The 27,522-nt window shown below is 47.4% G+C and overlaps 1 protein-coding gene across 5 annotated transcripts in view; it reads right to left on the bottom strand.

Annotated features, from left to right (window-relative positions):
- Positions 1 to 27,522, bottom strand: part of NCOA1 (nuclear receptor coactivator 1) — a 190,207-nt gene that overhangs the window by 84,511 nt on the left and 78,174 nt on the right. For 4 of the 5 annotated variants that reach the window (XM_074820338.1, XM_074820334.1, XM_074820335.1 and 1 more), the window contains exon 1: positions 11,189 to 11,400. The exons of the other annotated variant lie outside the window; for it this stretch is intronic. In XM_074820338.1, coding sequence (XP_074676439.1) covers positions 11,189 to 11,209 — 21 coding nt within the window. In that variant the 5' untranslated portion in view covers positions 11,210 to 11,400. Of the gene's footprint in view, positions 1 to 11,188; positions 11,401 to 27,522 lie in introns of those variants that run through there. 5 annotated transcript variants of the gene reach the window in all.

Genomic DNA, 27,522 nt, shown 5'->3' with positions numbered 1-27,522 from the left:
AGTCTGGAAGGTGACAGCTCGAAGAGCTAACCAAGATTCAATGAGCACACCAAAAATAAAAATATAAGAGAGTGCAATTTTTAACCCGTTGATCACTATCTCATTATAAAATTCTAATTAGATTGCCTGATCTCTAATTGAGGATTAACAGATGAGGCAGGGTTATCATCCTGTTTTGGATATCACCCTGGTTTAACCACCCATGGTAAAGTGTTGGCCATCACCAGGATTTTGCTAAAGAATAAAAAAATGTACATTTTTTTCTAATAATTGAATTAAAAATAAATAAATAAAAAGCCTGATTGCTGAAGACCAAGCTTTAGAAAATCTTAAAGTAAAATGTCTATGTTGGACGGCATCTTGCATGCCTCAATCTGGACTTACAGTAACCATCTGCTTTCTGAAAGTCCTTACCTGCTACCCACATATCAGGTGTACCCCAAAGGGTTCTGGGTTCAATTCTCCACCCCAAAATCACCCGTTGATACCCTTCTGTTACCACACAGACACCCAGGAACCCAACGGAGAGGACCAAAGAAGGTGCGGAGACGCACAACTCCCTGGACTGGGTGTAGACCAGGGACAGAGGTGTCAACCAGAGGTCCCTGTACCCTCCAACCCAGAGGATCCCTCCAGAGCACTGGGAGCAGGACATCACTCCCACTGGGATGCCACAAGGGGACTGGTTTAACTTTACTCCCCTTCTCCAGTTATGCACTGAGCAAAACTTGGTGGTGAATCACACTCAGGTTAATTTTTTGGAGCAATATCTAGATCCAGTGTTGGACAAGGGCAATCATTCATATTTGCCAGAGACACACTATCACACAAAGCATTGGGGTGAGGGTGGGAGGCTCTGATGGGACTCCCTCCCAACCCTCCCATCCCGCAGCAACCATTAACCCCTGACAGAGCGATGAGCAGGAGCCCAGGCACGGCAGCCACCACCGAACACGCCACCATTCATCCCCTGCATCAACAGTGAGCGGGGACGATGGTGACCCCATCCAAACATCCATGACACAATTACTGTAGAATTTAAAGATATTTATTGCAGCCCACTAGCATTTTGGTGGCTAACCGAGCAGATTTCCTTCCACCACATGCTTTTTGCTCTCCAATAGCTAATAGCAACACAACCCAACAGCACACTAGAGGGTAGATGTCAGCCCAGAGAGACAACAAGCAGGTGTGGAGAAAGAGGCAGCAGCGACAGTCCCTCCTGGGGGACAGTCACAACTGCCACCTCCCGAGCAGCTGCAGGAAGCCCACGCACCGCCGGAAGCCCACGCACACTCTTGGAAAAACCCAAAGTAAGATTTATTGCACCCAGGGTTAGGGCAGCCAGGCAGCAGCTCTGCCTTTTCCAGCCTGATCTCCAGCGGCGTTGGGGGAACCCCTGACTTGCAGCAAAAAGCCTTTTGAGATCACAGAATCCCAGAATCATTCAGGTTGGAAAAGACCCTTGGGATCATCGAGTCCAACCCTCAGCCCGACTCTACAAAGTTCTCCCCTACACCACATCCCCCAACAGCTCATCCAAACGGCCCTTAAACACACCCAGGGATGGGGACTCCACCCCCTCCCTGGGCAGCCTATTCCACTCTCTGACCACTCTTGCTGGGAAACATTTTCTCCTCATGTCCAGTCTGAACCTCCCCTGTTGCAGTTTAAAGCCGTTCCCTCTTGTTCTGTCACTAATTCCCTGGGAGAAGAGACCAGCACCAACCTCTCTACAATGTCCTTTCAGGGAGCTGTAGAGAGTGATGAGGTCTCCCCTCAAACTAAGCAGTCCCAGCTCCTTCAATCGCTCCTCATCGGATTTATTCTCCAGGCAGGTGAGATGCTGCACAGGGCTGCAGCCCGCTGTTCTGCAGGGAAAATTACTGCATTACACTTGGGGAACCCTCTCAAATACACAGACACCAGCCATTGTAATGATAGGACAAGGGGTCATGGGTATAAACTGAAAGAGAAGAGATTCAGACTAGATGTAAGGAAGAAATTTTTTACGCTGAGGGTGGTGAGACACTGGCACAGGTTGCCCAGAGAGGTGGTGGATGCCCCATCCCTGGAAACATTCAAGGCCAGGTTGGACGGGGCTTTGAGCAACTTGGTCTAGTTGAAGATGTCCCTGCCCATGGCAGGGGGTCAGACTGGATGATCTTTGAAGGTCCCTTCCCACCCAAACCAGTCTGATTCTATGATTCATTAGGTGGATCTGATTATTTCCCCATGTTATTAGGTATATGTGGCACTCCACAGATTTTACTTCCAAATTTCTCAGCAGCTCTAAGTGACCATGAAGGCACTTCCACATGCTGCAACCTGGAAACCCAAGCGACGCTGTTTCTCTTATTAAAAATGATTCCTTAATTTTACACACACAGCCCCCATCCCCAGCATAGGACACTGCATGGGCACACTGTCAGGGCAAAACATTCATCCCCGCTGTGCTTTGGTGACCACTGTGCTGCCTACAAGCCCAGAGCTTGGCTTTTGAGCTCACCTCCAGAACACAACCCAAATCTTCTCCAACCAACACATCCCAACTATTAAAACAAGTTACTAATTGCTGTTCTAAAAACCATTTTCAAATTTCAAAGACTTGAGAAGACGCAAACCTCTATTTTTCTATTTCAAAAGGTCCAACCAATGCTCACAGGGATGGGGATGTGGGTGCCACAAGCAGAAGGTTTTGCTCACCAGGATGTTAGGACTGACCACTAATTTACCCCTGACCAAAGCAAATGATCCATTAAAGCAAGCGAGTGCTTCACCTTCACAATTAATGTCCTACCCTCACGTAACCAACCGTATCAGCAAGATGAGCTAAGTGCTGTGCTGCAGCTTTTTAAATAGAGAAGAAAAGCCATTAGTAAGATACAATGAAAAAAACTCATTGAATTGGGTTTCTCTTCTGCCAGAAGTAAATCTTTTGAAAGGCTGTATAGGGAGATATTAAAAAAATAAAACCACACAGAAAGAAAAATGCAGTTTAAAAAAGAAAGCATTAACGGCCTCTCCCAAATGAAGCCAAACCCTTATGAAACCCACTGAAGATCTACGCAGAGAAATTCCTCGATAATTGGATTATTGGCGTAGAAAAAAAGAAACATCCTCAAGCTGCCACCAGCTCCGTTCTTATCCTCTACCCAAGTTTTAGTGATGCACGACAGAAGCGGCAAAGCTGCCTCTTGTCTGTGCAGATTTTAGAGCTACACAAGACCATTTGTGACCAGAGGATCTCAACCAGCTTCTGAATCACAGCTGGTGCCTGAGCCAGGGCAGAGACCACCTTCTCACCTGCTTGTGGAAGGTGGGATGGGGGTCACCATCCTTCTCACAAGGACGAAGGAAAGCCTCCAGTCTCTAGAATATAGCCTGTAGGATTTTGCTGCCACAGGGGATGAAGATTGATGCCACCTGCTGATGACTTTACCCTACAGAAACGTGGCTGCATCCCCGATGTTTCCCGAGCACCTTCAGTGGCATGTGGTTTTCAAAACATATAAAAAATAAGCAACGTATGATGTCAGATCTTGTTCTCGAGCAGAAAACTGAGATACAAAGACCACGAGCTCTTCTTCCACCAGCCAGAGGTTTGCAGAACATCACCTGCCAAATCACTCAGTGGCGTGGGGGAGAAGTAGCTGATGGTGCTCACAGGATGTCTGCTAAGCCTTCTCCTATTTATTAACTTAATTAAGGATCAGACACCTATTGAAATTTCTGTACAATACTAGATTTGGAGGAGATGTAACCATTGCTGAGAACAAAAACGGATTATGAAGCATCCCAGGGAGTTGAGAAAGAAAGGCAAGAAACAAACTGAAACTCGGGCAAAGACAACTTTAATCAATAGCCACGGGGGGACATAAGCTCAGCTGCAGGCAGAAGTGGCTCCTACTGCCATTTACTGGGTTGGGGTGGTGTTATGGGCTTTTTTTCCCAATACTTAACAGTAGTCAGATAATACCAAGCAAGATTGGATGTAAACTTAAGCAAAATGCAGCAATGACATAGCAGCGCTCATGGATATTTGGCCGTGGTGAGCAGAGCACGGAGAATGAAGGGTTTGTAGCTATCTAGGCATAATTAGCTAAGCAAACAGAGGATTATGCACAGCTGAGATCACCTTCTCAGCAGACAGATAGCCACAATTGGTCCTAAAAGAGCAGCGTGAATGACAAAGTCATTAAAGGGATTTATAAGAAAAAGATTAAAACAACAAAGTGGGGGTAGTTTGACCAAATCCCCAGTGAAAAGGAGAAGCTGCTTGAACTCAACAAGTCCGTATTGCACATGACATCCCGCTGGCTGTGGAGTCCCTATGTGATCCATACGGTGCAGGAAAGGGGGGGGATTTTCAAACCAAGATGACCAGTCTTGACTTGGAAGAGCAAGATCATCAAGGAACTTCTCAAGGAGGATGGCAGGAGAGGTACAGGAATTATTTAGACTAATTAAATCAGGGTCCCGTTTTGGGAAGAAGAACAAAGTAGGCAGCAAAAGGTTTATTTTTCCTTTCACGAGCGCAACTGAAGAGTAGTTTGCTTCAGAAATCAGCCACTTCACCACCATCAGCAATGCCTGCTGGTGTTACCCGAAGCACCTCCACAACACCCCGACCTGCATCCCCCCGACACATCCCAGCTGCGGGGCAGGACCAGCCCCCCAGCCACCTCCTCCTCCTCCTCCTCCTCCTCCTCCGCCGGCATCGCACGCAGGCGACCGCAGCCGACTCTGAATCCCAAGAACTACTGTTTCGTTACCTGCAAACTCGAGCTGCATTTACCTCCCGCCGCTCTGGAGCGAGGGGAGCCAGGAGATGCCACTGATGCCCGAGCAAGGCTCTGAAGAGCAGCCGCTTTCTCCTGCTTATTACAAATACTCGGGCATCCAGGAGTAGACAGAATAAAAAGAAAAGGGTTTTCTAGAAAGCTACGGAAAAACAATGAATGACAGATAATACTTTAGGAGATGAATTCATTTCCTTAATATTTATTTGCATTATAGCAATACCTAGAGATCCTGGGCAAGACTAGGGACCCATTACACGAGGCTCTATGGGGAGGATGCAGCAGCCGCTGCCTGGAAGCGTTTCCAAAGAAAAACACATCGTACGGCGAAAGCGCCCTGGCGCTGTGCGATGGCAAGTTTAAGGCGCCGCAGCAAGCCACAACCTACCTCTGAGACACGAACCAATATTCAAGTCAGGCTCAGAAATAAAATTCTGTGGTCTAAACCTGAGCGAGACAGAGCACAGGTAGCACCCAGCCGTGGCAGAGCCTTACCTGGCTCTTTAGAGTCCTCCTTGAGATGTTTTCTTCTCCACCTCCCGAGTTGCAGAGGTCACAGCTATCCCAACACACAACGATGATGTGCCAAGGCGAAGCAGGAGGAGAAGGCACGAGGGGGACGAGCAGAATGACGAAAGGTGAAACACAAGGTTGGAGAGACCCCCCCTTAAGAGAGGAATTAGGCAAACTGCAGGGAATGCCACTTCAAAAATGCAGATTATTTTTCCCCCCCATCTTCAGTTATCTTCATTTGTGTAGGGCTCAGATTTCAAACACCTCCCTCTCTTCTCAGCTGATATTTTAGACTAACCATATGGAGGAAAAGGGAAAAAGAAAAAAAAAAAAAAAACCCAACCCAGCAACAGTAGTGCGCAATGGAGGCAAAGTCGTAGCTTGTTGCATCATTATTAATCCCTTATTACCATCACTCACAGCTGCAGCAGACGCCTCCAAAACGCGAGGATCCCTGCCCTGAGGTATTTACAGAGCCAGTTAGATGTGATATAATTAAGAGGTAAATAAGGCAGTAGGGAACGTAGTGCGGGGGGGAGGGAGGGGGAAGAAAGACACAATTAACTTCAGCAGCTTTGCAGAGGTTACCCCTATTTTACATTACAGTGTGTTATGCCCACAAACTGTTGGGCTCTTTTTTTTTTTTGGGAAGCCATCTGGTGTTTTAACCACCAAACCCCCCCGGCACCAGTCTCCATCACCCACTGCTTTCTTATTTAATGCTGCTGCCAAGCAGGATGGTACCTTGGCTCTTCCAGCGCTGCCCAAACTCCCTGCAGACACCCCGTTTCTCTGCAGCTTCCAGCCTCCATCCCCCTCCATCGCAGTCAGGATCCCTTTTCTCCCACCCAGCTGCTCCACGGGAGGTTTAACAGGGCAGCGAGCAGGCAGCATGGCTCAGAATGGCTCGAAGAGCAGCAAAGCAGCACCCCTACACCTGCGTGATGTCCCCTGTCCTCCTTGGACACCTCTTTTGCCCACGTTCTGAAGTCATGACGTGACTTTCGATACCGTCCCAGTTTGCACATCACCTTCCAAGACCACAGCTTTTGCCAATACAGCTGGGTAGTGCTTTTAAAAATATACTTTCCAGATCTTAAAAAGTAAATGAAAAGAGGAGGAAACTCAACCACAAATCTTGCTGCCCTTCGGGAAACATCCCACAAACACCAGCCCCTACACAAAGCCTGGGGGGAACTGCTTCAGGAGCTGCCTGAGCAGAGGACGGGCACTTGCTTTGCAATGACTCGGGCAAAAATGGATTCATCGGAGAATGACAGCCACGGGTAGAGATGCTACAGGTGGAAAACGCTACTGGAAATCACCCTGTGCAAAGACAAAAATCTACCAGTTGTGAGCGCTGTGCTGCTGCTACATCAACTCATCACTTCAGGCTGTGTGATGGCAGCAGATGCGGCCGACCGGCAGCAAACTGGTGCCCAGGTGCCCTTCCTAGTCCTCCAGGACCTCTGACTCCAGACCCAAGCACATGAACAGCACCCCATAGCAGATAATTCCTATTCATTTCAGACATGCACACACACATCACATCCCTCCCGTTTGTGTGTGAATCCCAGACAGGTCCGGAGAGCAGCACGGATAAAATCGGCACGGGGAGGGATCCTAAAAGCTGCTGACAGCTACCTGGGTAACTCGGGAGCCTCAGGCAAGAAGACTCTGCACATCGCACTGATCATGTTTGAATAGAGGAAATTCTCGATGTAGGTGCAGCCCCAGTGCGGAGCTGGATCTCACCCTGCGTGGAAACCACCGCAAGGAGAAACAGGAGCTGAGGATGAATGTGGTGAGCTCTCCCACCTGTCCAGCCACATATGCTGGTGTCATCAAGCTTTTTCTAAGGCGGCAAATTTTTTAAGCCTCCCTTGGATACCTGATTCTTGGCTGGCAAAAAGTCTGGAGCAGAGGGGGCTCTTCTGTGAAGACCAGGGGAGGACGGGAGCGGTCAGAGCCCGGCAAAGCAAAGGGCCATTGTGGGACCCTGCGGGGAGCCCAGCAGCATCTCACCCGGCAAAGAGCTCGGCTGCAGCCAGGACTAACCCCAACATCACACACACCGTCGGATTGGGGACATAACGCCGTATCCCACCCCTTGAATCACAAATATTTTACTTTCATGGTTGAAGCTACCCACTTAATTAAAAGCAGTCTTGATAATTAAGGTTTACAATCAATCCCCTCCTCTGCAGCGCTGCTGGCTACAGAGATCTTCATTTTCTGGGGATGGAAAGAGGGAAAAAATGGGGCTGGAGCTTCTCGGCGCCTTGAGGGGTTGAATTGGTCTGTGCAAGGAGACCAGGGGGAATTCAACGCTGCTCGCTAACTAAGCCCCAGGGTGATGGAGCAGCGCTTTGGGAAGGGGCTGAGCCTTGTACACAGCCAGGGATCATTGCAAGGAGCAGCACCGCTGGAAATTACTTTTTTTTTTTTTTTTTTAAACTTATGTAGCTGCACTCATAGCACCACAGTAGCATTGAAAGAGGTGGTGACGATTAGCACACTTAAAAAAAAAATCCTAAAGTCGCCACATTCAGCATCATAACCAACATTTCCATGACAAGCCAGGCTAAGATGTGTTCAAAACAACCCTTAGCAAAAGCAAGGTATATGAGGACATCTCAGCATCGCATTCCCCGGGGTCCGATGTCAGAGATACAAACCTGCTAGGAAAGGTAAAAAAGAAGCAAAAATAATTGCATCACTTTGTGCCCTTTGAACGACCTTTGGATCCTGATGGCTTTTGCCAGGAGGAAGAATGAAAGTCAAACTAATTAAGAAACGAACATGCCCACAGTACAAAGTGTGAAAATTTTAAAAGTCTGGCAAGTTGTTAGGAAGTGCTCAGCTCCTGGCTTCGCTTTCCTGCTGTCGTTCTGGGAGCAACCGTGATGCAAAAGCTGATTTTTAATTTTTTTTTTTTTTTTCATTTCAAGCGTTAACTCGGAGCTCCAAAATGGCGTACGGTGGAAATTATCAATTTTGAAGATATTTCTGATCATGCAAACAGGCATCTACCTACTTGTAATGTAATTAATTCAGTGCTGCATGTCACAGCTACCTGAACAGTCCCAGAAAGATGTCCCAGGACAACCAGCAGACACAAGCCCATCGCATGGACACCCTACGTGTGCTGGGTGGGACCTACCAGTGAGTTGGCTCCATATTTTTGGTTCCTGACCCTCCTTGCCCAAAAGCTGCCCAGCTGGCACTCTGCCCAGCTGCAGGAAGGGGTTTTGTCCTCCACCACCTCTTTCCTCTGCTGACAGGGGTATCTAAAGTCACCCATAACATCTCAACAACACCACCAAGCTGGGAAAACCCAGAGCACCGGGAGCCAGCACACGTGGATGCCCTGTATTTCTGTTGGGAGCAGTGGACTGGTGGTGCTAGAGCAACTTCACCGTTGCTGGCGTGGTTGGCAACGTCGTGGCAAGCCCAGGCCACGATGGACACTCCACCTCAGCTGCCATCCATGCAGATCCTGCATCCTCTTGGCCACCAAGCAAAGCATGTACCAATGAACAAAACCGTCTGCCTGCTTCACCCGCCCAAGTCCAGGGTGACCTCTCCAAATATCAGAGCTGATCTGGTTTTGGCCACTCGAGGAGGACAAAACAACAGTTTCCTTCCTTTGGGTTTCTAGCTGTGACCAACAAGAGCAAAGAGACTCAAGTCCTTCCATCTCATACCAGAGCTGGGTAAGGACCAGGGAACTGTGGAGAACTGTGAATATTCAGACTAGTCTGACTGGGTGAATAGGAATGATGGGTGCAAAAGCACTAGAAGGAAGAAACAGCAGAAAGAAGGGCTAAAAAATGGCAGATGTTGATGGTACCCAAGTTAACAGGTCATCATGATCTCAGCACACATCTACCTGCAGTGTGTCAGGAGACCCAGGTTGGGAGACAAAAACCAGCAGGTAAATCCTGGGATGAGACAGGGTGGACGGACTGACCAGTATCAGCTCCTCCAAGGCATGAAGAGACGCAGGAGAACCCTCAGAAGAAGCCAGGAGGTGTGAGGAGCACAGGAGCCGCCACTTCCATCCCATGTCCCCAAATCCTGCGCTGACCTCCTGGACACAAGCAGCTTGTGTCCAACACACAACTTGGTCCCACAACTCCGTGGGTATGAAAATGTGAGTATGGATCTGTGAAATCCATTTTGGATTAGATTTATTTTGAATTAAAATCACCTTCCCCTGTTTTAAGGTCTTGCATGGAAACTTGCTTCATCACTGATGAAATGCTGAAGCATTATTTCCCACAATATGCTGTTCACTGAGATTTCACCCTGGTCACCATCAACACATACATAAATCTCCTAGAGGATGGATTAAGAGGAGCCCAGTGGAGAATACAGAAAAGCAAATATCACAGAGAAACAACAAACTCGTGACAGATGTGAGTCTGAGATTTCAGGTCCCAGCTCTTCTCAACCCTCTTGGCAAATCGTCATCTCCCCGTACCATCTTTAAAACCCATTTGCCCATCTTTGGGCAAACTTTGGGCATACTTTCTGCTACTCTGCCTTACCAGTCTAGATCCTAAATTTTTAACGAAAAAGAGGTTGTTTTAGTGTCACGGTGCCCCTTTTTGATGGAAGATCTACATCAGTAACACCAAAAATTTAAGAGGGTGAACAAAAGAGATCTGAAAACTCTGAAAACTGAAAGAGCAGCATCACGATACCCAGTGCTTGGACCTTATTCTTGTGCTATTTAGTGATGCACTGATGTCATCAGTGACAAAAAAAAAACCTAAAAAAAAAAGAGAGAGCCAGGTTTGGAAATGGGAATTTGCTCGTGCCACTCAAGAGAGGTGTAGCACTGCCTCCGGCTACAATTTATGCAGCGTTTTAAAGGTTTACATAAATCCTAAACAATCTTCTCCATCACTCCAGCCTGTTACAGTGATGTACATCAAAAACGAAGGCGCTGACGATGTCGGCTTTACGGTGGAAAGCCCTACAACACCTTCCCCCACGCAGCGGGCTCGAGGCGACGACTGTATTTTTATTCACCCTGCATAATCCAGCAGCTCTGGGGCAGCAGGTGCTGCTGCCACGCAGGCAGGGACAGTCCTGGGCCCGAGGAGCGAGTTAAGGGCAGGAGAAATTCAAGCACAAAACCTCATGCGAGAGCCCACTGACACAGCAACCCCACGTAAACTTCAAAGGGGAAGAGCTCCTTCGAATTGTGCAATGCTCTGCTAAAGGGAACCCATATACATGTGAAATCATTAACTTCTGCTGCTTTTACTTCTTCCATCAATGATTAACAAACATTAAGCAATCAGCATTTTTTTTCTTTTAACGAGGAACGCTTTTTTTAAAAAAAAAAAAATAAAAAAATCTGATGTCCTTACTTCTGCAAGTTGCTGTGAGGATTCATGCCAGCTCTACCCAGCTTAAACATTTACACATCGATTTTCAAGGTCACCGCTGAAATACGTCATTTTCTACTTAGCACATTCTCCTACAAGCGCGCGGCTGTGTTCAGTGCTGGCAACGCTGCGCGCAAGGGTGCAGCACCAAAAACAGCCTCAGCAAAGTTCAATCCATAAAAGAAATCCGAAGTAAAATGCCCGAGGGAAGGCGGCCTCGGGAAATACAAATATCATTCATTACTCAGACACCGGCTTTTCTTTGCGCTGTTGTATAAATGCTGAATAAAGTGACAGCAAAAGGTATTTTTTTTCCCCCTGCCACCCCAGCCAGGTCGCAGCAAGGGAGCGCAGGAGAGCCCAGCTGTGCGAACACCCCACTGCTCGCTCCTGAATCAACCACTAAACCCCCCCCAAACCCCCTTCCTAATCCCAGGGGTGTCTTAGGGGGAAGAAGCCATCATCCCTTACCTGAGAGCTTCCCAGCTCCATCGCTCTGCGCGCTGGCTGCGCAGCCCCCCGATGACGAACATGCTGCCGTGAAGCTCGCCGGCTCCCGCTCGCTCCCGCGCGCTCCCCCCATGTGCTCGCCGGGGGTTGGCGAGCCCATCAGCGCCCGCCGGCACACGGTGCCGTTGCCATCTCAAGGCGAAAGGACTCGCCGCCAGCTTCTCCCACTCGATTCCCGCACCGGCTGGCTGATAATGAAACCCAACGCACGCTGCCGGCACCGAGCGAGCGGCTCCGACGGCACGGGAGCGAGCGAGAGCAGCGATGCTTGCAGCTTGCTGTGATTGGAAACAGAACTGGTCCCGTCCTAGGGACTCTCATATTAAAAAAAAAAAAAAAAAACAAAACCAAACCAAACCTCTAGAAATCAAAAGCGATTTTGCCTTTTTTTTTTTTTAAATCAGACACAACACAGGTTTTTAATCCATGCATCCCTATAACGCACCGTCCCAACTGAATGTGGCACAAATGTTATTAAACCTAGCCTCATAGCCCACTTTTGTATCACAGAAAAATTATCATTTCACAGGAGGGAAAATTAAGGTGCAAGAAAAATTCCTTTACCCGGTCCTCTTGCACCTCTCGTGTCCCAGTCTGGTGTCTGAGCCTGTGCTGCTCTATAAAAAGGGGCATTTTTGCACTTAAAAGCAGCAGCTTTTTTATCTTCCAGCTTGGGAAAGGGACTCCTCTGAATGTCAGCGTGGACTTACAAATCGGTGACTGTGGGATAAAACCAGAATCAGGCTGCGCATCATCCTGGCAGTGATCAGGACCCCCACACTGATCATCTCCCCAGCGCTGATGTGCACCACGGGCAGTATATTCTGCTAAAATTTTGGACAAGCCTGGCTTGTGTACAGAGCTGGGGTGAAAAAAAAAATTCAGGGGAAAAACCCCCCAAATTATTGTCACCCTTGTGTTTTCCAGCAAAGGGACCTGTGTCCAGGGGGGGGGTTGGTCCCAACTGCCCCTGGTGCCCAGGCAGGAGCAGGGGACTCACTTATCTTCATACCAAAAGTCACATCACAGGTACCATCAGGGTCTGGATGTTATTTTTTTTTTTTTAATACCATAAACAAAAGTAAACAGGAACCTTAAGATGTTTGGGCTGTAAAATGACTCCTTTGATCCGTATCCAAATATTTTCGGTTTTACCATCACTGTGGCATCTGAACATCTGATTTCAGGGACCCTGAGGAAGGTCCCTCCTCCGCTGCCCTGCTCAGAGGAACATCAGATCTCAAATTCTTTTCATCAAAACCATTTCCACCATGGGATTTGCACAGCACAGCTACAGACATCAAAGAACAGGAGAAAGTGCTCGAAAAAACATAGAGGGAGGAAACTTCTACAAGAAACTTGAAATAATGTGTGTTGGTAGGATGAAGAGATACAGAAATGATACTCCAGAAGTCAGCAAAGGAGAAAATGCTTGGAGCCACTGCAGCTCTGTTATATAAAGGAATAAAAAAGCCCAAATACTTAAAAAAAAAAAAAAAAAATTAAGAGAGGAAAAAGGGTAGGAAAAAAGATCTGGAGGTAGACATGGAAGTCCTGGAGAAGTAAAAACCTATATAGATACAGCTGCAGAATAACTTAATTAAAGAATAATGTCCAGGTAGCATTTTCCCTGCTCATTGTAGGGGGTTTGGACTAAGATGACCTTTAAAGGTCCCTTCCAACCCAAACCATTCCATGATTTTATGATTTTTTTTGTCCAGGGAGGATGCTGTTATTTGCACGGTAGAGCCTGCAGGACCATAGATGTGGAACGGTCAAGCAAAGAAGATGACAAAATTCAGGAGAGAATGTCAGGGGATGTGGAGCGGTAACATTGAGGTGTATAAAAAAATGAAAAATAATTTTTAAAAAATCAGGTATTACAGACACAAAGAACAGTCTAATAAATACGGTCTTGATCATCGTCTGCAGAGACCTTATGTGGTCCAGCTGTACCAAGATGGCACAAGGATAAAGAAGAAAAAGGGGTGAGAGCTGTAATTACTGTAATTCTACTGAAAACCCAGTATGCAAATTAAGACCCTATTTCATCTACAACCACAGAGCAAATGAGGCTAAAGGCTAAACCCCATCACCTGCTCAAAACCCGAGTTTCCGACTGCATTATTTCAAAGCACAGTGTTTTTTTTGAGGGGATCCTTCCAGCTTTTCTCCTCTTTGCAGTCTTGGAGGAATTGGGAAGTGTGTAATATAAATTAAAAATAAAATAATTGGGAAACATGGGAAGTTTCAAGAGTTTACCAACAAATTCCACCCCTTCAGCTGTTCAGTTTTTTTATTACTTCAGCAGCAAAAAATTACCCTTGCTGGAATGGCCCGGCTCCAGCAATGAATTTGATTCCAGCTGCTGTGTTAAACGAATGATTAATAGATGTCTTTGTCCTGGCTGCATCTGCCTTTCACGAGAGCATCGACGTTAACCTGGGCGTAACACCCCAAATTCTGCCTTCGGTGTATTTTTCACTCCATCTCTTCACTTCAAGGAGATTTGAAAGAGTCAGATGGGCAGAAGCTGATGTGATATCACCAGAAAAAGCAAAATAAAGTCAATAAACCCAGCTCTCCCAATGCAGAGTTAAATAAGACAAAGAATTTGGAACACAAAGAATCTGCAGAAGCTACAGAGCTCCTGCGAAAAGCCCAAGTTTCATTTTCTTGCCCGTTCTCCTGGGCACGGTGATTAATTATGAAGGCTGCAGAAAGCAAGCGAGCGGAGGGGGAGCTGATTCCTTGCTGGCAGCACCGAGCCCCAGCCTCTCGCGCTGCTCATCCATCACCCGAACCGCTGGCAAACCTCAGCCGAGGGCAACGACCGCTGCCCGCAGCCCCAGCCGCGCAGCCCCAGCTACGGCCTGCCAGCAAGCTGGAAACTCTCTGACCTTCAGCCATTCCCATCAAAAAGAACCACCAAATACAGGTTAGTCTGCTTCAATATATTTTTTTTTCCAAGATATTTGCTAATAAAAACACCAGAAACTGAGAACCTTTCTAGATAAGATAAATTAAAATAAAATCAAATAAAGTAAAAGTAAAATAAAAGTAAAATAACGTAAAATAAAATAATTTTTTTAAAAAATTTTTAAAAAATAAAATACATTGTGGCAATTCAATGACACCACCAGGTTGCACCACTGAGTATCTCACTCTCAACTCCGCATTATACAATTATAAAATTACTGGTTCCTTTTAAGTTTTCTCCTGAGTCAAGCAGAGGGTTTTCAGCTAAAAGGCTCCAAATGGTTCATGTAGGGCAAATTCAGCTCAGAATAAGTTTTAACGTCAATGATCCTTTCTTCCCACATCTTCCACCCTCTAAACCTACCGGCATCAGTGCCAGCCCATCACAATGCCCCACGCCGTGACAGGTTATTAAACCTTTAGCTCAAATACCAAGGTTTCCAGAAAAGGAATTTAAAAAGAAGTTAAAGCTGTTCATCTGTCAAATAACCCTACGTGGTGGTAGATTTCACTTTCTTTTGTTTCCTTCTATGTTTGCCTTCGAGAGAAGGGGCGTTGGGTGCAGCTCCAAACAAATCAAAGCTCTTGGCTTTCCACTTTAGGCCAACAGCAATGACACCTGGGGTATCTTCCAAAAGCTCTTCCAAAATTGAAGTTTAAGCCAACGGTTGGCTATAAGAATCCAATGAAGAAGCACAAACCATGCAGGAATGGACACGGTGGTCCAGCTCCTCGACATTTCCAGGTGTCATGACAGATAGAGGTTTCATGATAACCAGCAAGACAAAGTTGTGGATGCCTCATCATTGGAACTCTTCAAGGCCAGGTTGGACGGGGCTTTGAGCAACCTGATCTAGTTGAAGATGTGCCAGCCCATGGCAGGGGGTTGAACTAGATGGTCTTCAAAGGTCCCTTCCCACCCAAACCATTCTGTCATTGCATGATTTGAGAGTCCCTTCAAAAGGCCTCGAGCCTGATCTTGTGTGGCTGTGGGCAACAGCATTCAACAGACATAAACCACCAACTAATCTGAATTATCCACTCCCAGCATTCAAAGTTTCCCGACTTAAACGAGCCCTAAGAGATGGACTAGTAGTATGCAGGAATCTGGAGGAAAATGAGCCCTAGCACAATGCCAGAAGTGCCCATTTGTAACAGAGGTAAGATGAAGCTAGAATCTTGATGGATGTCATTGCAGGTTACGGGGGGAAATGAGGTTTACTTAATCTGAGACACGACTGCCTCACAGTGAGCAGATGACACTTCAGGAGGAAAACTTCAGGAATTAAAATTATTTTCATGATAAACAAAGGAATGGAAAACGTTCTTCAGGTTTTACACCTGCTCGAATCAACTCCCAGCTTCACCTACATCCCATGAGGACCCTCTAGCAGCCTTCTTGGAAAAGTCTCTACTGATTGAGCGAGCTGATGTCGCAACAAGAGAAGATCAGATGAAAGCACCAGATACCTCCACTACTCCGTGCCTCATGCTTTATATACAAAACCCACAAACCGCCCTATAGGGATGAGCTACAAGGATCTTACTCCGTCAACACCGATCTTTATCATCTACTAATTATTTATAGAGACAAAGATTCCATCACAAGATTTATCTTGATGTTCAAGCAGCCAAGAACTCCTCCAGGAACCTGCAGCTTCTCCCCAAAGAGGGATGTGCTCCTTTTCTTTGACAGCAGCATCTCTTTGGCCCATCTGTACGTGCCCATGGACCATCGCTGGAGCTGAGCAGAGTAAGTACAACACAAACACACGAGGCTCAGCACTCTGAAGAGGTGATTAAATCCACACGATTGCATTAACATCCTTTGACAGCCAAGCTCCGGAGAGGTTTCCTACCCTCTCCAGGTAGCAAACAGCAAATGAGGAGCATCCGAGGTAAATGTCTGAATGGGAAAGTGAGAACAAAATATCTTTGTTTTGTTAAAAAAGCAACAAAAACAAGCTGCACGTTCAAGTCTGCGTGTCTGCTGAAGCCAGCAAACTCAGCACTTTCCAGCCTGGCTTCTTCCACCACTTAAAAAAAGCTATAAGAAGCAAGCAAAGTCTCTAGGTTATGATTTCTGCATCTAGAAAATGAAGTTCATGGTAAATGTCTAGTTTAAGCAACTGTCAGCACTTAATGTTTCTATTTACTTCAGTCCAAAAGAGCAAACTTTAAATAAAAACTGAACTTAATTAAGCGTGTCACATTCTTTCAGACATGCCAGCTACAGTGGTGAGCAAGATGTTTTTCCCAGCCTCCGCGCTACAAACTCTGACACACCAACGTGGTGTTTAAAAGCCCAAAGTCCCTCCCAGCCTGGAGGCTGGATTTATTGAGGAACAAATCGGTGACAAAACACAATTTTTCTCATCTCAGAGATGCTTTGAGGTTGTTTGGTCCCTGCTCTGCATCAGCAGCTCCAAGGCTTACAGAGGTGTCTACACACACGTGTGGCTGTTGCAAATGCACAGCAGCTGAAGTTTTGATGACAAAACATCTAAACCAGGGTACAAGAAGTATGTAGACCTGTTGGAGTGAGTCCAGAGGAGGCCACGAAGATGCTCGGGGGGCTGGAGCACCTCCCCTGTGAGGACCGGCTGAGAGAGTTGGGGGTGTTCAGCCTGGAGAAGAGAAGGTTCCAGGGAGACCTTATTGTGGCCTTTGGATATATAAAGGGGATTATAAGACAGAGAAAGATTTTTTACCAAGGCTTGTAGTCACAGGACAAGGGGCAATAGATTTAATCTGACAGAGGGGAGATTTAAATTAGATGTAAGGCAGAAATTCTTCCCTGTGAGGGTGGTGAGACACTGGCACAGGTTGCCCAGAGAAGCTGTGGCTGCCCCCTCCCTGGAAGGGTTCAAGGCCAGGTTGGACGGGGCTTTGGGCAACCTGGGCTAGTGGAAGGTGTCCCTGCCCATGGCAGGGGGGTGGGACTAGATGATCTTTAAGGTCCCTTCCAACCCAAACCAGTCTGTGGTTCTATGATCTGCCCCCTTTTAGTGGGGTGGTCACACCGACAACCACCACCCCAGATGCTCCCACACCACCATCCCTGTCACCATTACAACTGGGAGGAAAAAGGTGACAACTACCCCTGGGAGCTACAGCAAAACCTACACCCTGCCCCTCTTCACCTGGCTGCCATCCTGGTGACCAGCACAAACTGCTTGGGGAAGACAAGAGAGCATGCAAAGGCATGGCCAAACCTCAGGGGCTGGGGGGGTTTGGGGTGGGGTGGGCAAATCACAGAATACACAGTTCAAGACAAGTCTGGGGTTCACCATCACTTCCCCACACACCAACCCAAAATTTTGGAATCTTTGTCTGAGAAGTAGGTGGACGATATACCCTCACCCATGTATGTGTACCTAACAGTAGTAATCCGACATCACAGGACGCTGCCAACAAATGAACTTGAAATCAAAGTTACTAGGTAACAGGCAGGAGCTTATTTTCAGTACCAGCTGGGCCAGCAAAGAAATCACTCATTTCTGAACGTTACACTTGATAACCAGTGCTAAAATCCCCATTTCCCTTCTACCCACCCAAAATTTCCAGCTGCAAACTCCTCTGTGTAGGTCCACCTCAAGGCTTTAAGGTCCTGCCTGCTCTGAAGGGATGAATAAAAAAATCGGAGACCCCAGGCCGCTGGTTTTATAACCAGGCTTCTGCAGACTAAGGGATACCCTGAAACGAAGCCTTATTCTCGTCCAGGTTTCAGGCTGGGCTTCAGCCAGGATGTCCAAGAGTAGGCGTTTGCATTTCTCTCCCAAGAACCATCTCCAAGTCAGGTGTGGAGGCATCTCACCACCATTTCATCTCCTCCACCACATACTACAGGGCAACCAAACACACATTATATATACACCTACAAGCTGCAAGACCTTCTTGGCTAGAAAACATGTTTAATGATGCAAAACCTCCACGAGCTCTGGGTAAGGGAAGGGTGAATTTTGCTGTTGAAATTGAAACTCAGCCTGGAATTGCTAAGCGACAAAAACAAAAGATGTTCTTCCCAGCGGATGGCGTGTGTTATAAACTCTGCAGCGGTGCAAGCTTGATATTCAGCAGTGAGAAGTGCAAACTTAGGGGAAAAAAAAACCCCAGAGCAGGCTTCTACCCCCTAAATCCCTAACACGTCCATGCCAAAGGGGTTAAGTACATAGTAGACCACGTGAATTTAGAGCGGCAACTGAGGAATCCAAGCACAAATCCAAAATTATACAAATCAGGGTAAGACTGCAAAACCACAGCCGTCATAAAACATCCTCCTCTTATTTTGCTAAAGTGGGGGTTAGTCAACTGGGAAGATGATACAGGGAAAGGTGTTTAAAACAACAACTGCCCAGACCGACAAGACCCCAACGCTTCGATGAACTTGATCTCTATGAAAAAGAGCTCGATGTGCGCTGCAGAGGACAGAGATGGGCACTTGGATAGGAATGGGGACACTTTTTTATCTCTTCTTCCTAAAAATATATGGAGATATTTATTGAGTCTGTACCAAGACTTGCTACATAATGCATATATGCATTTGTATATACATATAATTATTACTTTATTTTTTTTTATATATCAGTGACAATTCCCTGCCTCGATGGGGATATATAATCAGGGTAGGAGACATGCAGTAACCACACAGCTCCCACTGTTTGTCCCCAAACCCAAATGCCTGGCATCCCACCCAGAGCCAGACAGAACTTGGAGCATCCTTGTCCCCTCCGAGGGATCCACATCCCCACCACGCTGGTTCTCTCCCCTTCTGTGTAACCAGGCAGGCTGCAGAGTATGGGGATTTTGGTAGGTCTTGATGTTGTGGGGGTATCTGAAGAGGTTTGTCCTTTTCACCACAGTGGGTGGAGGCTGCACATGAAGCAGAGATGTCCCCAAATGGCCTGTGCACGGCCCATCTTCAGGAAAAAGCACGAGCCACTCGAGGCTGCCTCGGAATCAGGTGTGGTATGTAGGTAACTGCACTTTAGGATGTAGGAAAGGAGCCTGTTAAGAAACCAAACAATTAACCTGCAGCCCAGTATGAGCAGAGATGACCCCTGAGGGGTACACTGGTGTACTGATGGCATCAGCCCCCAGGTTGGTGGTCCTGCTGTCTGACCCCTTCCGAATCGATAAAACACTTCTTCAACCTTTGCTCTTCTAATGCCAGAAGGACGCCGTTCTTCATACTTCAGGGTACTTTCCAGCCCCAAAATGTTTCACAAACAACACAGTTGGGAGCAAAGTGCTACATGCAGACCCTCCCCTTGCCAGGGGAGGGATCAATATCTCCTCACTCCTCTTACTGTAGTTTTAATGCCTCGTAAGAAGTTCCACAACAGGAATAATTATAAACCAGTTATGAAAATAGCTGACCTCCCATGGAGCAGAGAGGTCCTAAGGGTTCAATTACGTGACAAGAGAAAACAATCAAGAGACACCCTGGGTTCAGCCTCACTTTTAAAAATGTCTTGCCTTTGTTATTCTTACCTAATTGTAATGGCTTAGGTAACCAACCTTAATTGCGAGCCAGCTGCGTCTGCTCTGCTCACAGCGGCCCCGGTACCTGCAGCGCCCGTCAATAAAATCGGGTCTGCTGAGCTGGGATCATCCAGAGCACCCTACCTATTCCCAGATGGGAATGAACATCAAAAAAGCTCATTATGTTTTTGAATTAAAGCTCCAACGATGATGACATTGTTTTAATGCAATGCCACTGTCTTCTTGTTCAACAGAGTTAGTATCAGGAAAACTCAGGGAAAAGGTGGGTTTGGGGTTAAGGCTCAGCACCAGGAATCCCCAACCAGGGGTTATCACAGATGGGCTTCTCATGTGGTCATCTCCAACCCTCCTTCCTCTCAAGCCTGAAAAGCAGGAGAAATGCTTCTCCAATGAACCTCAGAGGGGAAAGAAAGTAAATTAATGCTGATCTAATTCTCCAGATCCTCAGCTGGAAACACAAGGCATTTCTACGGTGCCTCCAGAACCACAGAACAGCACGTGAAAATCAGTAGCACAACAAAAATAATCCCAGTCTGACCCCTAACACGCTCAAAAACCCACTGCATGTATAATGTCTTCAATGGGGGATTACAGAACAGATCCCAGTTGGTCTCCACCAAGGAACACGGGGGTCTCGGTTCCCACTACATAACTCATAGATAGGCCTGGGGTGCCCAACCTCTTCTCCAGTGGTGCAACCTGGAGAGAGCACCCACCTCTGAAGGTGCAGGGAAATCAGGGCCAGCCTACAGCCATCCATCACCATAAGGATGCAAAGAACCCAGCCTGGCCTATTATGAATTATTTTAAAAGGAAGATATGTGCGCCTATCATCATCTCCGTGCTGCCATCAGCAGCAGTTAGAGCAAAATTATATACTACTAGCAAAGCAATTTGATAAAATAGCTGCATTACAGAAGAGCGTACCCTGAGATTGCTGAAGGTGGCACGTGCAAAAAGGGACAGAACTCGCAGGAAATTTTGAAATCCTTAACCCTTAGGGATCCCAATCTCATTACGTTCTAAAGATTCAAGCGCACACAAGCTTAATCTTTTCATCTGTGCACAAAAAAAAAAAAAAAAAAGCCCTGACCGTTTTCTGCATTGCACTGAGGGTTGAGTCTCTACCAGGCAAAGCACAAAACGAGGGCAGACAAAAAAAAGCAGCAGGGACAAGCAGCTCTTGCTGAACGATGGACACAGCAGGAACCGGGAACCTCTTTTTTACAAAAATCCTGCTGCTCAGCAAAGCCTTTGCTCTGAAACAGGCTCCCTCCAACTTCCAAACCGCAGCGGGATCCTGAGCCTCTGCCCTCTCGGAGGCAGGATCTGGCCGGTGTGACAGGGGGTTGCTCAGGAGATGGGGCACTGGAATGACCTCCTAACACCCAGCACCAGAACAGCTCACTGCTGCCCTATTTATAATAATTGTTTTCAAGCCAACAAACAAAAAAAATAATTCTCAAATTGCTGCGGTTTAAAAAGCAACGCATTAAGTGGGAAAACTGCAGACCATCTCCTCTTCCCAACATGCAGCAGTGAGAAGATGAAAGGCCATTTGTTCCCTACAAGTAGCTGCTATCTGCAGTCCAGCAGTTACCTCTTTACACCCAGGAGATGTTTTGAGCTCAGTTTAATCCCCCAGAATCAACCTCTGCTTGGTTTTCTCACAGAGCCTTCCCACTGAAGTCAGTGATGAAGCCTCTTGGACCAGAAAAGTTGGCATCTTCATCTTTCCTCTTCCGAGCATCAACGTGCGCCTCTGTCACCAGAGATTAGGAGAAAGACATTCCCGGGGCAGGATAAACTGGAGCTGCCCACTCCAGGGATTTTTTTGCATCTTCTTAAAGCCATCACCATCAGAGAGGGGCTATCAGATCAGCGAGACCTCCGCTCCAAATCCACTCGAGCCGTGTATTACAACAGGACCCAGAGGACCCGAGAGAGAAGCGTTATTATGATTGGCACCACACAAATACACAGAATTAGATTGTCCCTGCCCCAGATGTCAAACCCTGAATAGATTAGACTAAGTGAAAGGAAAAAAAAATGACCCTCTCCATTTTATGAGCAGGGGCTCTGGCCAGAGATTTCAGTGTCTTGCCAGAAGGCCTAAGGAGAACAGCACTGTGCCAGTCCAAACCTCGCAGGAAAGCTCATCTCCACAAGCAGGCGTTTTGGTTCTCCCTCACCCACTTCACGTTGGGTCTATGAACCCTTCTGGTGACCAGGCAGCTGAGAATGAAAGCCATGTACTTCTCCTCCCTGCTTACCATTTGGTTTTCATCTAAGCAGTCACGGCAACCTCCAGATGTAGACCAGGTAGCGTTTCAGCAGCACCTCCGCATCCTAAAGGTGGTGAGATGCTGGAGCAGGTTGCCCAGGTAAGTTGTGGATGCCCCATCATAGGAACTCTTCAAGGCCAGGTTGGACAAAGCTTTGAGCAACCTGATCTGGTTGAAGATGTCCCTGCCCACGGCCGGGGGGCGGGACTAGATGATCTTCAAAGGTCCCTTCCAACCCAAACCATTCTGTGATTGTATGATCATGTTGATAAACCGAAATTGAAAAGTTAAAGCCCAATCCACAAAGATAATTATGATTTTACAACTCACACCATTGCTAAGAAGTAGGACATCTTGCTTGTGGCAAAGAAAAGCACAGCACAGACCCTGCTCCCCAGAAGAAGACAGGCCAGCTCTTGGTTTTTTGGCCCTGCCCTGGGTTCCCTACATCACCGAGCACGTGGCACGTCTTGGTCTCAGGAAATGTGGGGGTGTAAACGGCTCACCAATTTACAGACTACACAACGCGGCGCTTTCTAGCTGATGTAACACAAAATAAAGGCAAGTGATGTGACCATATACAACTTCTGGGGAAACCACAGCTTGTTCCAGACAGGGGACTCACCAAAAAAAGCCTGTGAGTGTGTGTGGGAAGAAAGGAGCATCTCTTCTGAATGAAAGAAAGCAAGTGAGAAAGGCAGCACGCTAATGAGAGTGGCACCCCCGGCGCAAGGAGTCTGGCATCACCAACACCACGGCTCAGTGTCCCCAGAAAAAGTCCTGGGGAATTTAGAGAGAAAAAGCATCTTTTGTTCACAAACCTGCATGATTAGACCAATTTTGGTACGGATAGATTAAACTCCAGGGAGAGAGGAGATGATGCTTTAACAGCTGCTGAAGCAGAGGGATGATAATCCCCACGGAGGAGGTATCTCCTCCCTCTTTGAGCACATCAGTTCTTCCAGAACCGGGTCCTCACGCCCTTCGCTCACCCCCTGCTGCCCACAAACACAGGGAATCATGTTCAAACCACACATGTTGGAACAATACAACCAGGTGAGAAGCAGGAAGAAACCTTTGCCCTGAAATCTCCCACAGCATGCAACACCACGAAAGCTTTTCTGGTGACGATGGAGAAAAGCCCTTGGAAAAGCACCTCTCGGAGGGTCCGTGCAGCGCTCTGGGTATTAAACTTAATCTCTTTTAAGCTTAAACTCTCCAGAATTTGATATTCCCCCTGCTCAACCGCATTCACTTGCAGAGCAGGTCCTGCAACATTTTCCCTGGGTTGAGCAAGATCGCTCAGGGGCCAAGTCTGCTGGCAAAGCAACGGCATGTTGAACAGGGGGCACAGGCAAGGTGGTCCCCATGGCCAGCACGTGCGGCCACAACGCGTCCCCTGCTCCAGGGAGTCTCCAGAGCTTGGAGAAGAAAGGTTCAGGCTGTGTTTTCAGACCTACGTGGGAAAAGACCGGCCATCAGGATGGTTACATAGAAGCTGAGCTGTTCTCAGCCCCGTGACCTTGACAGCACTACTCAGTCAACATGCGCTTCCCAGATCGTAAAGAACTCTCCCTAGAAATGCCCTCTGTAATCACACAGTCAAAACAATCACGAATTGAAAGCCACTTTCCCCAAACTGGGTTTCACATTGCAGAGGAGCTTGTTACAATCGCAGCATCTGCAAGAGCAAAAATAAAAATATACTTGGGAGTCACAGAAGGCTCAGATTTCTCAGCGAAGGCTGGGAACGAGCAACTGAGTGAAAACTGCTTTGGGTGATGAGGACAAGGAAGATGTACTTACTGTGGTGACACAGGACTGTGCTTTTTTGAGGTTTTTTTGGATCACCCGAAGAATCAAACGCCACCCCAAAACGTCACCACAAAATACGTGGAAATGCTGAGTGATGGAGCCACCGGCAGGGACTTCTCAAAGTGCAGCCCAGCAGTTTCAGGAGCCCAGCTGAGATCCAGGGTCTGGTCTGATGGGTCAAAGCCAGAGCTAAAGAGCACCTGGGACAAAGTTACTGATGGCCAATTATCTCCTGGGAACCTCCATCTTCCAGCACCACAGGTACAGAGCAAACCTGTGCCTACTTCATCCCAAAAAACTGGAAGAAGAGCAAACCCTCCTACTTCAAGGATGTATCAGCTACTAATTACCAGGGATTAGAAAGACATTTTCTCTGGAGAGAAGCTATTCCATCATTTCTACTGCTGGTTTCTTGCAGGTTCCTGGCAGCACTGGACGGTGCTGGACACAGATGAACTCCAGCTCCCCGCTGACCGCTGCCATCTGCGTGCTCCCCCAGTCGCACACCCGATCTCCTTCCTCGGGGTAGTTATATCAGCTACACGCAAACTGCATTTAGCACATCTCCAGAAACTTCATTCACCCGACAGGAGCGGGAATGCACCGTGACCAACCCCATGAAGCAAACCAAAACCATTTTCTAACGAGCGCTGTAGTGCTAAAGTCCAAAAAGATCATGTTTCTCGGGAGGCTCTGAAACTGAAACCAAAAACGAGCTGGGAAGCAAAGCCATGCTCAAAGTTAAAAGTACTTTTAAGAGCTTTTCTATTTCAAAGTGCTTACTGTCCTATAAAAAAAAAGGGATGAAATCTTTTTTCCAAAATATTTTTAATGGCTCCCGAGGAGTCACTGTACTATAAAAACTTTACATCTTAACCAAATGTTACAAGTGTACATGAATTTCTGTGGCATTCACAAACTGCATAGCTTTGGTTTCCAGATCAACACAATTCCTCCCGTGCCCAGGACAGTGAGAAATCCTACCAAAGGAATGAGAGTAAGCTCATAACTGCTTAAAATTAGCTCAACCAGGGGTTCTTTCCAGCCACATCATGGTACTTTATATATATACCCGTACATTTGTATTACAGGTTAATAAAATTGGGGTTGTTTTTAGCTGAAGCTGGATCCTGCAAATAGGTCTACGTTGATAGATTTTAGTCCCCACATACTGCCCCAATAAAGTTTCCAGCACAGACTAACTTTTAAGGAAGCAACTGAAGACTTAGGGGACTCCAAGATTCACACGTGAGCTGGCATAGAATATATTTTCATTTAATATCCAAAAAAGCAAGTATTATGTCTAACTGCCAACCCAGCACCCCCCATCCCACTTCCTGCAAACAAGAGAAGCAGCTTCCAATTTTCATTACAGATTCAAGCCCGTACCTATAAAAATTAGAATCAAAAGTGATCATAGTTGTGAAAGGGCTCCTCTCAGCATGGCTGAACCAGCCCAGGCTGTGATCAAGATGCAGCCCATGCCAGCAGAGGAGTTATTTTTCTGCAAACGCTGCCACTCCCTGAACAAGATTTACAAACCCAGGAGACAGTTTCCCCCCTGCGTCATTATTTCAACACCGCAGCTCATGCCAGCATGGTGCTGGTGAGAGACATCATTTCTTTCCCCATATTTCGAGGAAATAAGGAGAAAGCTTCAGGACCACAACAACCCACTGCATGGCTACAGGCTTGGGGAGGGGTGGCTGGAGCTGTCTGGAAAAGAAGGGTCTGGGGGTTCTCATTGACAAGCAGCTGAACAGGAGCCAGCAGTGTGCCCAGGTGGCCAAGAAAGCCAACGGCATCCTGGCTTGTGTTAGAAATAGTGTGACCAGCAGAAGCAGGGAGGTGATAGTCCCCCTGTGCTCTGCACTGGTGAGGCCACACCTGGAGTGTTGTGTCCAGTTTTGGGCACCTCAATCCGAGAGAGATCTCGAGGGGCTGGAGCGAGTGCAGAGGAGGGCAACGAAGCTGGGGAAGGGCCTGGAGAATAAATCCTGTGAGGAGCGATGGAAGGAGCTGGGACTGTTCAGTGTGAGGAGGAGAAGGTGAGGGGAGACCTCATCACTCTACAGCTCCCTGAGAGGACATTGTAGAGAGGTTGGTGCTGGTCTCTTCTCCCAGGGAATTAGTGACAGAACAAGAGGGAACGGCTTTAAACTGCAACAGGGGAGGTTCAGACTGGGCATTAGGAAAAAACGTTTCCCAGCAAGAGTGGTCAGAGAGTGGAATAGGCTGCCCAGGGAGGGGGTGGAGTCCCCATCCCTGGGTGTGTTTAAGGGCCGTTTGGATGAGCTGTTGGGGGATGTGGTGTAGGGGAGAACTTTGTAGAGTCGGGCTGAGGGTTGGACTCAATGATCCCGAGGGTCTTTTCCAACCTGAATGATTCTGGGATTCTGGGGTGCAGAGCAGACCCATGGGCTCAGCTCCCTGATGCCAGCGTATCCCCCCAGCAAGATGCATCAGCCACCAGAAGCCACTGGTGAGCCAAAGTGTCCTCACCTGTGTGCACATCGCTGTTGGGGGGCTTGCAGAGCTTGATGACACATCATGATGTCACTGCACACCTTAGCTGCGTCCCGGGAGCAGGCAGGAGGCACGTGAGGCTGCTCGGGCTCGGCAGCCACCAGCTTCACCAGCATCCCCTTGCTGCAGCTCTCAGTGGGCAAGCCAACAGCAGGGCACAGCCACGCAAGCAGCTGGGTCAAAAGTTGGGTTGCTCTTCTCAAAGAAAGAAGGAAAAGTAAATAGTATTTTACCACAACCCTGTATTTGGCAAACAGCGCACGGATGCGCAGTCACCGGCCAGCACCATGTACTGCAGCCAGTACTGCATGTGTCCGCACATGGAGAATGGTTTTTGCCCACGCTATTTTTGCCCGAACAGCACCCCTTTAAAAAAATGAAAAAAAACCCAACCCTTCATTCCCATATTAATTCGTCAAATCTTCTCAATATTCCCCAAGGACCATATCAGAGCTGTGCAAGGACTGTTGGGGCAGGAGGCGAGGGGAGACCTTCCTATCTCAACTCTTTCCCTTCCCAGCTTCTCTCCCAGCACAGGGGTGAAGCACTAGAAAGAGCAGCAAGTTTTGCACGGGTAAAAACACACTGCAAATTTTAGGCTGTAAAATCACTGTATAGCATTCATTTTGCTGAGCCTGACCTGGATAAGAAGCTGCGTTGCCTTTTTAGAATGCAATTAGCAGGCTATTAAATTTGCCTGTTGGGTGTCAGGGTGCCGGGGGAAGATGAAGCACCCCTGGACCGCGCTTACCGAGGGCAAAGGGATTCGTGAGCTGGGTGGGTGAGCAGGGCAGAGCGGAGGCACAGCGAAACCCACGGCTGGTTATCGACAGACTCTATCTTACTGCAACACTGAGAGGAAGAGACTGAGCTCAGAGAGGAAGGAAGACCTAAAAGCTAATGAATAATACCAAGAAATGGAGGTTTTACTGTCTTGACCCTTGACTTTTTGCCCTGTAATTAGGAAAATTATGCTATTATTTAGACGCGTCCTCTGCTCCAGCAGAAATCTGCAAGCAAAACTTTTTCAGGGATTTCCGTGGAGTTATTCTGTAGGTCTGTCTAATAAATTTTATTACATCAGGTGACCCAGCAAACCCCAGGGCTATGGACAGCCTGAGCCAGAGTTAGAGCTGAGTTTACAGAGATTAAACTTGATCCCAGGGTCTCAACTCCAGGAGCGAG

This window comes from Strix aluco, chromosome 3 (genome assembly GCF_031877795.1).
Source record: "Strix aluco isolate bStrAlu1 chromosome 3, bStrAlu1.hap1, whole genome shotgun sequence".
Taxonomy (NCBI): Eukaryota; Metazoa; Chordata; class Aves; order Strigiformes; family Strigidae; genus Strix; species Strix aluco.
The sequence above is the reverse complement of the archived record's forward strand: the minus strand, read 5'-3'. Positions and strand labels throughout refer to the sequence as shown.